Source organism: Catharus ustulatus, chromosome 1, assembly GCF_009819885.2.
Source record: "Catharus ustulatus isolate bCatUst1 chromosome 1, bCatUst1.pri.v2, whole genome shotgun sequence".
NCBI lineage: Eukaryota > Metazoa > Chordata > Aves > Passeriformes > Turdidae > Catharus > Catharus ustulatus.
The window spans coordinates 78,313,073-78,326,918 of NC_046221.1; the positions used below are offsets into that span (position 1 = coordinate 78,313,073).

Consider the following 13,846-nt stretch of genomic DNA (forward strand, 5'->3'; position numbering starts at 1 on the left):
CTCTGTTACACATATATAAACTGTGGGAAATACTCAGTGTTCAAAAATTTTTCACAACATAAAAGTTTACTGTTTGACTTTGTCTTATCCTACCAGTACACTCTCTATCTTTGGTTTCAGCACAAAAGACAAGGAAAGACACATTCAAAGCCATAATAATAAAATATTTTTATTTCTAATATTGAAAATATATGCTATGGAAGATAATATGAGGGCATCATAGATGAAAAAGAGAAATATTTTCATGGCTGCATAGCAAGAAGGATATTTATACTCTGCTACATGTATAACATTTTTCATGAACTGAAATGTAATCTCAGATTGACGAAATCTTTTCACATGACTGAATATAATCTTACTGCAGATTCAATCGATTCTGTTATTATGTGTGCAGATAACTATTTTTAGAAAGAAAAAATGTACTAGTTCTTAAACTGCAATATTCTGATATTTCTGGGCTGCGATTTAAAAAAAATATATATTTACACACTATTTTTGTGATAAGAGCTACTTTATTTGATCCTTCTGCTGAACTCAAAAGTAAGTTTACAAAAAAGAATATATTTAATGACGAAAATTAATCAGAGTTCCAGATTCCTTCAGTAATTATGGAAACAATGAGATTGGAAAGACCTTTCCAACAAGGTATTGAGAGAAATTATGCTAAATGTATCCAAAAGATCAAATGAGCCATCATCCATGCTACTGTATTGAACAATAAAACATAATTGAATAATTTTTCATATAAAGGCTGTCAGGACTGCAAGTAATATAAGTGAAGTTAATCTTTATACAACTTAAATAATTGGTGTTAAATCAATACTGAATGCGTAATAATTTTGGCTGGTTTTCCTTTAGTCTATTTACATCAGCTGATTGAGTGCAAGTGATAATGACTTAACATGAAATGTTCTCCAATTTTGGAGAAATATAAGTAATATTAAATTAAATTTTAAAAATAGATATGATTTCATTAAACCAGTAGTTCTGTTTTCCTTAATTGTCTTGTGTTTAGCCATGTTCTTTATCTGCTTAGTGAATTTACAACTAGCACAGCAGTTGTGAATTTTTAATAGGATCTCTTCAAGGAAAGAAAAGGCCAGTATTAACATAAAAATCTTCTTTAAGAATGTGATGCAGAGGTTTCTTAGCAGAGAACAGGTGTTGCTGCAAAAGCAAAATCTTCCAGAAACAGTCAAGTTGAAAGATTCTTGGAGCTAAGTTAGGAAACTACCTGTCACTCAGTGGTGAATAAAAATTGTTTTCTTAATGCTATCAACCACATTTGTTGCATATATAATAACGTAAAATATAATAATGATGTTTAAAGACCTCCATTCTTTTCATTTTTTCTGAACAAAATACTGTCTTCTTCTATTTCAGCTTCATTCTGACCAGGATAAGGGAGATGGTTCCCTCAAATACATTTTGTCAGGAGATGGGGCTGGTACTCTTTTTATAATTGATGAGAAAACAGGAGATATTCATGCAACTCGGAGAATCGACAGGGAAGAGAAAGCCTTTTATACCCTGCGTGCCCAAGCTATCAATAGAAGAACTCTGAGGCCAGTGGAACCTGAATCTGAGTTTGTCATCAAGATCCATGACATCAATGACAATGAACCAACATTTCCAGAAGAAATTTACACTGCTAGTGTTCCTGAAATGTCAGTAGTAGGTGAGTTGTCTATACTGAGGCACAAATGCCTTTTCTTCATTACTTGACAAATTATTTCTCCATCTTCTCTAATGTCAGTTGTATGCAGAATTCTACCTGATGAGTTAAGTATTTTTCATTTTGACATATTTCTTCAAATATTGCAATGGTGTTAAGAACCAGATTTTAAGATCTGACATCTATTTTTACTTAGAATACCTAAATTTTTGGCTTTACAGTTCTTAGGAATATAAATATTTTAGATAGTAGGTAATGGTGAATCATCCTCCTCCTTAGGAACTTTTGGAATAAGATGACTAAATCAGTTTGTTGAATGGTCCTTTTTTTTTTCTTTCATTTTGTCTGGAAGTACCCAGTGGTTATAAGCACTGAATGAAGAGCTGTCTCCACTCTCTGTGGGTGAGGGCAATTATATATTGACTCATGTATTGTTGATGCACTATCTGAAGGTAGACACCCTCTTTATTTTCTTTTCTGTCACTTTTTTACTATATAGACAAACCCTCTTGTGCTTTCATTTCCCCCCTTAACTCCATCCATGAATGACACCTTCATGAATATTAAACAGCTGTTTGAGTTAATATTTCTTCTTTTTGCAATGTATTTTCAGTTCCTATCTTAACCACAAAGTTGTGACCTGGATCATGCCAACTGGTGAATGTTATAAACAACAACATTTTGGACTATGAACCATTATTGATATTAGTGCATACAATTCATTAGGAATAATTTTGGAAAACTTAAATATATATTTGGCTTCTTTTAAGAAATAATAATAATTTATTCAAAGTATAATGGTAGCTACTATATTATTAAATTCTAAAAATGCAGGAAATAAACAATAAATTCAATATAATTTTTGGCTATTATTATAATTTTGATCACTTCCACTGCCTGAATAGGTGAAAGAGTTGTTTTAGATAACTAAATTAGCCTGTTGAGATGATAAGTTTTTAAGATGTTTTGCATATACAGGTATTGATGATTTAGTACTAACATTCCTGGGCCTTGGAAAATGTGAAAAGAAAAAAAAACACCAAAAAAACAACCCCCTCCCAAAAAAAAAAAAAAAACAAAACCAACAAACAAACAAAAAAAAACAAAACCAACAAACAAACAAAAAAAACAAACACATACAGTAAATTTACGAATACAAGCTGCACTGAGTATAAGTCGCATCTCTGGGTGTTGGCAAATATTTCGTTTTTTGTCCATAAATAAGCCGCACATGAATATAAGCTGCTCTGTTGTTCACAGCGAGGACCCGCGTGCAACAAAGTTGCCAAATAGTAACAGAATGGCGTCAGGGCGGTGTTTGCTGGCTCAGCTAAGGTTGTGCAGGCTCGGCCTGCTAGGGGCTGCTGACAGGGCCAGGTAGCCCAGCCCGGCGCTGCTGCTCGGCGGGGCCACTGGGCGCCAGCCGCCGCTGCCACTGGGCTCGGTCACCACGGCCCGGCGCTGCCCCGTGGTGACAGGCAGGGACGGAGCCCCCCTGCGCCTCCCCGAGCCGCGGCAGGGGCGGCGCGGGGCCCCCCCATCTCTCCCCGGGGCTGCAACGGAGGAGGGAAGGAGGGAGCTCTCCCTCCTCTCTCCCTGCCCCCCGTGCTGCCTGCAGGCAGCCAGGCTCCACCCGCGGTGCAACAGAGTAGCAATTTGTAACAATCGCAAAATGCCAACTTTGCAACTACTCGGTTTGGCACTCTGACTGGCACTTCTGAGGTTGTAAATGTCAGAAAATTATTCACATATTAGCCACTCCTGAGTATTAGCCGCATTTCTGGTTTAGGGGCAAAATCTTAGTCAAATTGGTGCGGCTAGTATTCGTGAAATTACTGTAATTATTGAAAGAGAATGACCTCCGCAAATCTGTGCAGCGATGTATGGAAGCATAATAGTAATAGTTTTTTTATTCTTCATATTTCAATCTACTTTCAGTTTGTGATTGAATCAGTTTTTAAATCTTCAGCATTCAGAAAGTGGTTGTTATTATAAAGGAAAAAAAAATTAAAAAGAAAGATAAAGAAATCTGACAGGTGCTTGTGTAGGCCTGTACTGAAATCTCATCAAATCAGCCCACGTAAAGAGGAGAACTGAAAAGTCTTCCACCTTTACTTTTCCAAAATCTAACAAAATATAATACCACTGTACTAATGTAGTGGTCAGTTTTCTAAGTTTCCATAAACATACATAGCTTTAGGCAGAGCATCTTGTAAATGCATCCAGAAAGAACATTGTTGCATTTTCTAGAGAAGTATATGGCAAGATTACAGTAGGGCTGAAAAAGTATGTCTCAGAGTTTCCATTTTATTTCTCATGTTCTTTCTATGAATTCCAAAATGCATTGTTTAAAACATGATTGGAAGGGTATAAGAAAATTACTCAGTGTTTTCATATAATATTATGCTATTATATAATATTAAGTTATAAGCTATTAATTCTTCATTTTATCAGTCTCAATTCCATAAATAACATCTTTTTCTTTAATTGTTCTCAAACATTCATAGCATTATTTCAGTGTTTCTAAAGTATTCAGATTGCAAGGTTCCAGTGTATCTGTACAGCTGTACATAGATCATAAATTTTGAAACTGTTAAATGTCAGCATTAAAATGACAAAAAATGAGACAAGATTATAAGAAAAAATGTTTAGAAAGAAATAATTTGTAGAAAAAACAAGATCAACAAATAAACCAACTTGAGCGTATTTAGCGTGTTAATTGCGTATTTTGCATAAATATCTGTGCTGAAAAAAATGGACTTTATTTTGTCAATAAAATCAGAATAATTAAGATAATTATAACTCAGTTCAAATCTGTCATGTTCCTGGGTTTTATAAATGCAGCCATCCAGCTGCTAGAGTGACTGACTGACTACCTGATAGGTAGCATTTTCTTTTAGCTTTATTTCTTTTAGTTTTATGGCTGATCCCTAGAGGTATATATTCATCTGTGGTCCATGAGAGACTGATATGATTTTATAAAGTATTTATCAAAGTTGATTCATTTCTTCATAATGCTAATTTAATTCTCCAATTTAAAAAATCTACTCAGTAACTTGAAAACTGAAGGCCAAATGAAGAAGGGGAGAAATCTTCTAAAATAATAAGCTGTGGAAAACTTTTGAGAAAAGTAGAATTAACCAGAAATTATGAAGTCATTATGTTAAAATTCTCCACACTTGGATGCAATGATAATAGATTATCACATCATTATTATGAAATATTTTTAAAGCAATATTTTTTCTGACATCATGCAATTTAAGTATTTTTAGTACAGCAACTTACATCAGAGCTTTATGAAAAAAGGAACAATTATATTGTTTATTATTTATATTTTTTTATGAGGAATGTTTCACTTCCCCAAAGGAAAATAGGAAGAAATTTCTACATTTCTGTATTTTTCTCTCTCTGGATTATTTTTCTTATTTTTGAGTTGTAGTATTGTAAGTAGCCTATTTTTTGCCCAGTATTGTTGGCCATGGGTTATGAAATTGTCAGGCTTGATGTAAGGAATGGAGATAGAAATTAAAATCTTGGATGCAATTGCAGTGTTCTTTTGAATGTCCTCTGTAGTACTCACTTCTGTGAGAATGTAGAAACAGTTAATCTTTCTAAAAATGTATGCAAACATTAAGAGAAGTTTATAATATAAATATTTTCTCAGTGATAGGCACAAGGAAAAGAAATTAAAAAGCTAAATTGCTACGGCCCTTACCTGAGTAGAGATGAGTTATATGGTTCTATAAAAGGTATTGTACTATCAGAACTGTGATATTTTTATTATCTAATCCAGCATAGTCAAAATTGTGTAGCATTATGCTATTTATTTGGAGTCTGAGAAAGAGAGATATTGCTGGAACCATACCCTGCCAATCAGACAGAAAATCATGGAAAGGATTCCCTATCCTCCACTTCTCTGAATGCAGTGACTTAAGGGACAGGGGAGAATGGTGACAAATTCCTGTCCAGTTGTGCAGGTTCATCTGTTCCATGACTTGCATAACAGGCAGGGGAAGTGCTGATCTCCTCTATCTGCTGATTTGCAATAGGACACAAGAAAATGGAATGCAACTGTGTAAAGGGAAGCTCAGATTAGACATTAGGAAAACGTTCTTCAGTGAGAGATTGGTCAGTCACTGGAACAGGTTCCCCAGGAAAGTGTCAGAGTATTCTCAATGCTTCTCTTAATTATATGGTTTAGTTTTAGATAGTCCTCTGAGAAGTAGGAAGTTGGACTTGATTATCCTTATGGGTCTCCAGCATATTATATGATTCTATGATAGAATTATCCACTAAAAATGCATCAATATTTTTATAGAACCCCTTGCACTCCTGCTGCAATTAGCACATTCAAGTTTGATCGTTTACTGTCAATGAGGTGTGAAGGCTGGACAACTACACACACACATAAACTTACCCAAAGAGTGCTTTTTTAAAAATTCAGTTTATTCAAACCAACTACATACAGAAAGATAATTTTATATATATTTAGGGTTGGTGAGTGGCAATAGTAAAATGGGGTGAAAAGAAAAATAAAAGACATACCACTTTCACTATCACAGGTGAAAGAGGTCCTGATGCAGAGAGATGGTAGCAGAGATCAGATGTGATGCCTCTTAGAAGGACACAACACTGGAACAATTCTCTTTGTTCATTGTTTTCCAATTCCTGTGGAGGTTGTCATCATCTTTTATATGCATTTTCACCACACAATTTATTTTTTATAGATAATAAATATTTATTCTTTTTTTTCTTTGTCATATTTTTAAAACCATATCAGTCTTTAATATGACTTCTAATGTACAACTTGTATGTGTGCCTTGTTTTTATGCTATGCTATGACTGCATTCTCAAAACCTTGGTCTGGTGACTTCTTTCTCGGTCCTGGTACTGAATATCAATGTTTCAAATGGACTTAAATCTTACCTCTACTTTCAGAAGTGCCAAAAAAAGCCCAAAAGGTCAACTATTCTGAAGTTTTGTCATTGTGTTGTCTATTTCTACACATCTGTACTGCAGCTACAATGGTGAGGTGTTCATATGAACCTTTTATGCACTTATCTGAATACCAGGAAGAAGACAAACATGATATCACGTAATACAAAGGAAAGAATTAAATTCTTGTGTACCAAAAACTTGAAGTTATTGAAATCTGTGCACTCTTGGAGTACAGGATTTGATACATCCTGAAGTTCTCTGTACTAGAAGGAACAATAAGCTGATCAGGAAATCAGAAAAACACTATTTAGTTTTTATCTACTCTATATGCCTCCATCCATAAGACACCAAATCACGATGTAGCCATACACCAGCCTCTTCCAGACTCCAAATAGCTTGATTTCAGCTGTGGAACTAACCAGATGAACATCTGAGAATATGGCTATTTTTATTATCAAATAGAGTGTCTTGACAAAGGCCCATAAATTCTTTGTTGTCTTGTTCATCTTTCTTCTGCTGCTCATTAAACATAGAAAAGGCAGACACAAATGGGCCAAGTTCAGGATCTTGCAGCTGGATCGATATCCTAGAAGACAACTCATTCTCCTGAAGTCTTTGTACTGATTACTGGATGTTTCATCTTCTTTCACTTTTTACTCTCCTCACTTTCAGAGTTTATGACCCAGAATATTCTTATAGTTTTGACTACAGTCTTCTGCTCTGTCCGTCATATTTTTTACCTACCTCTTTCTGCTCATTTGGAGATTTCTTTTCAGAACTGCAGATAGTCTATTTTCCTCTAGATAGATTTTTCTGTGGATTTTGCCTATTAGTGTATTTTAGAAAAGTTCTCAGAACTTTATATTTAGACATCTTTGTATATATTTTTATATCTTCTCAGCTCATATATTCTCTAATCATTCCTTATCATTATTGCATCTTGTAATTTTTTTGCTTCTTAATTGGGGATATCAATATATACTTCAGAAGATGCAACCTCCTTCTGGCTTTACATATGATGTACAGTGTGCCCTTTTGACCTGTCATCTCTACCTCTTATGTGTTTTTCTTTCTTTTTAGAGAGCAGTTAGAGCTGCCTAACTTCCTACCTTGGCTTCTTATATACTCCCTCATTAATGCTGTTCACCAATGCCCAATGCTTGGTCCTCTCTGCCATGGAATTCATCTTACAACACTACTTCCTTCTTGTTTCCTACTAAGAAAGATATTTTTAAATCTTTTTTTCATATAAAGTTCTCCTAACAAACCCTTTTGCATCTTCTGACTTAGAACATTTCAAAAACCTAAATTATGATTTTTTGGATTTTTTTTTAAAGTTTGATTGTACTCTGCACACAAATCCTGCCATAAGATGGAACAAAAAGTTTTAAAAAAAACTCCAAAAAACAAAACAACTGCCCCCCCCCCATGATAAAACATTATTTTTCCTTAAAAAGGACATCTTAAAAGAATTGAAATTATCCATTCCTGTGCTTCTTTACAACTTACTGTTTTCTAAGTTACAGGATTACCATGTAGTCAAAGATCTTTCTGACACTGAGTTCTGTGAACATGCAGTTCAGTTCTTTTCTGTATTCTGCAGCTTGAAATTGATTATTTCAGAGGGAAACGTGTCATTATTTCTGGGGGAAATGGGTGACATTATTTCCTGTATTTTCCACTAGAAAGAGCAGAAAATTTCTATTAATTTGGTTTGTTATTTGTATGGATAATTTTCGTGTGAAGGGTATTTGCTCTAGTTAAATATCACATCACTCAGCTGGGAATAAAGAAAACAAAATCCAAGTTTAGAGTCCAACTCTACAGTGGCTATTTTGTGGATTCCATTTCCTATATAATTATTTCCAGTGATTTTCATCTAATATGTATGCATCATAAACGAATAATGAGGTCGAAATCCTTAATACTTGCACTGTGTTTGAAGATGTTTGCAGAAAACATCAACAAGGGCCAAATATATTAATTACTGTTATAATCTTACACCCTAGGGAGAGTCAAACACTATAATAGAAGTTATGTTAAAATATACCTTCTGAGAACTACAAAAATCTGACAAAAGACTGTCTCTGTGCCAGGTTTACCACTGTTGAATTCTGGTTCATGGTATAGTAAAATAGGCAATTATGCAAGCAGAAAATAACAGAATTCGCTGGTGTCTTATTGAAGACATAGATGATGCCATATTCATAGATTCATAGAATAGTTTGAGTTGGAGGAAACCTTGATGATCTTCTAGCTTCAATCCCCTTGCTGTGGCAGGGATGCCACCCACTTGTCACACTGCTCAGAACTCCATATAACCAGGTCTTCAACACTGCCAAGGATGGGACGTCTACAGCTTCTCTGGGAAACCTGGCCCAGCACTTCATCACCCTCACAATAAAGAATTTTCTTTATATCTAATCTAAACCTGGTGTCTTTCAGTTTGAAGCCATTCCCCTTTGTCCTATCACTACATGCCCTTATGAAATAACCATCTCCATCTCTCCGGTATGTTGTCACTGTCTCCTTTATGCACTCTTATAGAGTGCAGATTAGGCTTTAAATTCTAAAGGTCGAAGACAAACTTCATCAGAAGCAACCTGTGACTATGTCAAAGATAGAGAAAGACCTAGATCAAGTGATGATCACTAAGTGATCCCTATACTGTAGCTTTTAAGCCTTGGCACAACTGATCATTTTCATTGCCTTTGGATTTTTGGTCTAGGTTTCAAACCAGAACAAACAATACATTTGTTTTATTGAACATCAGTGGTCTTCAGTGTACTGAAGCAAAGTAAAACTAGCTGGTGTAACAGATACACTGATAGCACTACTCCTGTTCACTTCTTGACATGACTTCTGTCAGGTTTTTTAATAGGAATTGCTGATCCCTGTGTGGAAACCTAGAGATCAAAGGGGAGTTCTGCATCCTGAAGGGCACTTGGAAGTGTAGTAGAGCCCTTGCACTTCTCCTGCCAGGTACCTGACCCATAAAAGCCAAAGGGCTGAAATAATGTTAAAAAGTAAAGTTCATCCTTACAGCATTTGGGCAGTGGAGAGTACATTGTCCTGATCATAGCCCATCAATTGCACTGGGTGATAGTGGTGAAATCAAGGAACACAAGTCTCTTTCCACATACTACAAAAGGAATAGGTATCAATTTACAGTTTTCAGAAGTTTCTGATAGTTTTTTTGGGGGATGTATATATGCAACCATGTTCATTCCAGCTGCAGAGAAGCACAGATTATATAATTTGCTCTGTTTCATGTGCATGTGCACTGGAATAGTATTTATTAATATATATTCATTATGACACTCAAATAAGTAACTGTTACACACATATTATTACATTTAAAACTAAATTGTTTTAATATTTTTTTAAGTTATTAAACATGTTCTTCCGTTTCCTTCCAAATTGATCTTCAAAGTTGATTCTCCATATATTTTAAAAGTAAAAGGAAATAAAAGTCTCATACAATTGACCTATTAATAGATACGTTTAATTTCACAAATGAGGGAAACACAAAAACTAGAAAAAAGAAATTACTCAGTTACATGTAATAGAGACAAAGTAATTACTTCCATGGATTTACAATGTAGAAGTTTCTGATTAATACATCATGTTGTTGCAAAAGATGCCTTGATTATGACTGTTCTCTGTTTTTATGGATGTGAAATGGAGGAGTTGTAAACGTTACTTGTACAATACCATGTTGTTCAGTGTACTCAGTGGCTTGTGGGTTTTTTGTCTTTTTTTGTTACCTTGCAGCACTTCAGTTACTGAACATGATTTGTCTTATCCTTCCTTTACACAAATGCTATTTGAGAGAAGGTGTTCTTTAGGAACAAGTATACATTCTATCACTGCAGTTTCTCTATAGTGGGATAATCCAAAAGTGCATTTTGAATCAAGACAACACTCTTCAGAATTTAAATATATTAAACAGAAAGACCTATTCACCTTTTTATAGAATAGTTGTATAGACTTATATCTACACATGGAGTTCAGTGTGGCTGAAGACATGAGACATTTGTGAATCATAAAGAGGCAGAGCTTTTGGAACAGACCTATCATCCCCATATACCTATTTCTTAAAAAAAGTTCAGAGTTTTCAGATTCAGCCATTTTCTAGATGGTTCCTAAAGTAATCTTTAATACAATACAAAGTTATTTGATCTTAATGCCTTTATACCTGTGTAGCAATTTTATCTTTTAAAAATTTATTTTGTGTTTGGGTCTCTTGTATATTAAATTAATGATTTACTCCATTTTACTATATGACCATTTTGCCTTCTTTATGAGATTCCAGTACTTTCAGGAACTTACTGAAACAAGTATTTCTGTTCTCTAGTAGCTGAAAACTGAACATTTCTGAGAACTCATCTCTGTTTCAAAAATTAGGCACATGCTCATTCCCTTGATATTGGTACTATGATTACTTGTAAAAAGTAGATTTTTCATCATGTCATGAAATCCCAAATAAATGGAGAAATAGTATTTACTTTCACTTGTCTTTCTATGAATGTTAGAATAAATATGTAGTGCAGACAGATAATGTGAGGGAGTAAATATTGTGCCAAGGGTTTTGGATTTGCAACTGAGGTTTTTTTCATATTTGACAGTATTTGGTGGGGAAAAGAATTTTGAAAGAATTAGGATAAAAAGAGAAACAAGTTTTAAAGTCTTCTGAGCCTCAGATTAACCCATGACTAGGTAGTCATGTGCATATGCTGATTGTTTTTACTTTTTTTTTTTTTCAATTCTTTGCTATATACTTGAAATAGTACCTGCACTTTATGGATGCACAGTAGGGGAGGTCCTTGTTCATACTTTATTTCTGTAATGGAAGAATTGAACAGAATAGAGAAAATATTTTAATTCAGGTAATGGCAAACAATGTTTTGAAGGACTGGTATATTCTACTAAAATTGAGAGAAGGTCTTTAAGATTAGGAAATTTTCTGTAATCTAAATAATCATCAGATTTCAAAGTTTTTTTGACAATGTTTGTTCTGGTAGTATCTATCTATAGTAGCACTTAGAAAGCAGGGAGAACTGATGACTTGTTTTTCACAAGTTCCAATGATCTGTTTAATAATCTTTTTCTGTCATGTTTCTGCATATGTAGGTTCATATCATCCTAATATCATTGAACAAAAGAAAATAAAAGAAATAAAAACAAACAGCAAAATACCCCAAACCCAGTCTAGAAAATGGAAAGCAGGTATTTATTGTAATAATAATAATAAAAAAGTCTTCTGCAAAGAGGATGTGAATACATGAAATTATTGTAGATAGGTGGGGATTAGGGAAGTTTACTTTCAATTCATGTAGAAGGAGACCTGAAATAAGGAACAATGTACTTAATGCTGACTCTGAGATCACAAATATATTTGGAAAATCCAGTTGATATTAGCTGAAATTCTCTTCGGTGTCTATTGGAACGGAAATTGATGCTCTGAGACCTCCACATGATGTCATGTACAACTAAGTTGGCTTTGGATGTTTCAGGTACTTCTGTGGTCCAAGTAACAGCTACTGATGCTGATGACCCTTCATATGGAAACAGTGCCAGAATAATTTACAGCATACTTCAAGGCCAACCATATTTCTCTGTGGAACCAGAAACAGGTAATGAAAATTTTCATTATTTTCATCTACCATAACCTTTAAATTTTTGATTTCATTTAAAAGACCTTAGATCACCTAAAAAAAGAAAAATAAAAACTGACTGAAATGAAAGAGCATTTCTTGGTTTTTTCTCATGATTTATAACTTTTATAATACATTTAAAAACTCAAGACATCTGAAATTATGAAATATAAATAATTTTACAATGGTACTGTATAATAGCTTAGGATTTAAATAACAACATTTTTTATAAAGACGAGAATAAAGGGTTCTTTCTTAGAAAATATTGTTCTTTTTTAACAGAAGATGTTCTTTCTCCTATAACTTGCGCATAAATATCTTGAATCATTTTTAGCATGAAACTGGAAAGGGACCTGTGGTGTAGAACAAGTATAAGACTACAATAAAACTTATGGACAGAAATTTGTACTTTGAAACATTAAATGAATATTTTAGAGATTTATTTGAAGACTAGTATAAAAAAAAAGATGCAGCAGATTTCTGCACATAAGCATCTAATACATCATTAGCGATTTTGTTTTCCAATTTTTTTTTCTTTTAGGCATCATCAGGACTGCATTGCCGAACATGAACAGAGAAAACAGGGAGCAATACCAAGTGGTCATCCAGGCAAAGGACATGGGAGGCCAGATGGGTGGATTATCAGGCACCACCACTGTGAACATCACACTGACTGATGTCAATGACAATCCACCTCGCTTCCCCCAGAGTAAGCTGCATTTAATAGTTGACTTGTGCTGTAAGAGTTAAGCAATCACCATCTGATTTAATTTAGAGTAAATCTAGATTATGTGGCACACATAAACAAAAGGCTTATGTGCTGATTATTATTATTAAAGCAGTATATTAAATGTTACAGCCTTTTATTGTTAGAAAACAGTTACATGATCAAATATAACTGCAGTAAATCTGGAATTCCTCCCAGTAATATGGGGAGCAATAGTAGGTGGACTCATAAGAGCATTAGAACAATGTTTTTGCTTTCCTTACCTATTGCTTAAATCCTACATTCTCTCCCACTGGAGAATAAAGCATGTTGTTATTCTAGATATGCAGAAATATTTGAATTGAAGTATTTGCTTAAATATTTAATCATCAAGAATGTGGAAAAGAAATTACTAAAGGGAATCAGACAGATTTGTACTTTTTCAGCTATAGACGTACAAAACAACATAGAAAATTTCCCAAATTAAAGTAAATGATATTTAACTTTTTTAGGGTTTTTACAGCTTCAGTGAAGGTTTTTATAATGCTTTTTGCCTTTTGATAATACAGCTGTCAATACTTTGTATCCTCAAACCAAAATGTAAAGAATGGTCTTGGTCTCTATCTGATTTGGAATTATTAAACTATGTAACATCGAACCTGCAAGAGTTAAGCATTTTAAAAGTATTTGAAGTCTTTTGCATAAATTGAAGTTGCAATATTTACAGGATGATTTAGATTTACTTAATACATGAGGGATTTAGAGTATCCTCACCACACGTTTTATACACTCTATAATTCTACTTAATCCAGTAGTTACTGATACACTCTTCTTGATCAAAATAACAGAATGAGCTTCAAATTACGCTCT

At 34.0% G+C, this 13,846-nt stretch overlaps 1 protein-coding gene across 3 annotated transcripts in view; it reads left to right on the forward strand.

Annotated features, from left to right (window-relative positions):
• LOC116995757 (cadherin-10) overlaps nucleotides 1-13,846 on the forward strand; it is a 103,036-nt gene that overhangs the window by 62,875 nt on the left and 26,315 nt on the right. For all 3 annotated transcript variants that reach the window (XM_033058713.2, XM_033058705.2, XM_033058722.2), the window contains exons 3-5: nucleotides 1,384-1,678; nucleotides 12,130-12,249; nucleotides 12,812-12,979. In XM_033058713.2, the coding sequence (XP_032914604.1) occupies nucleotides 1,384-1,678; nucleotides 12,130-12,249; nucleotides 12,812-12,979 (583 nt within the window). The remainder of the gene's footprint in view (nucleotides 1-1,383; nucleotides 1,679-12,129; nucleotides 12,250-12,811; nucleotides 12,980-13,846) is intronic.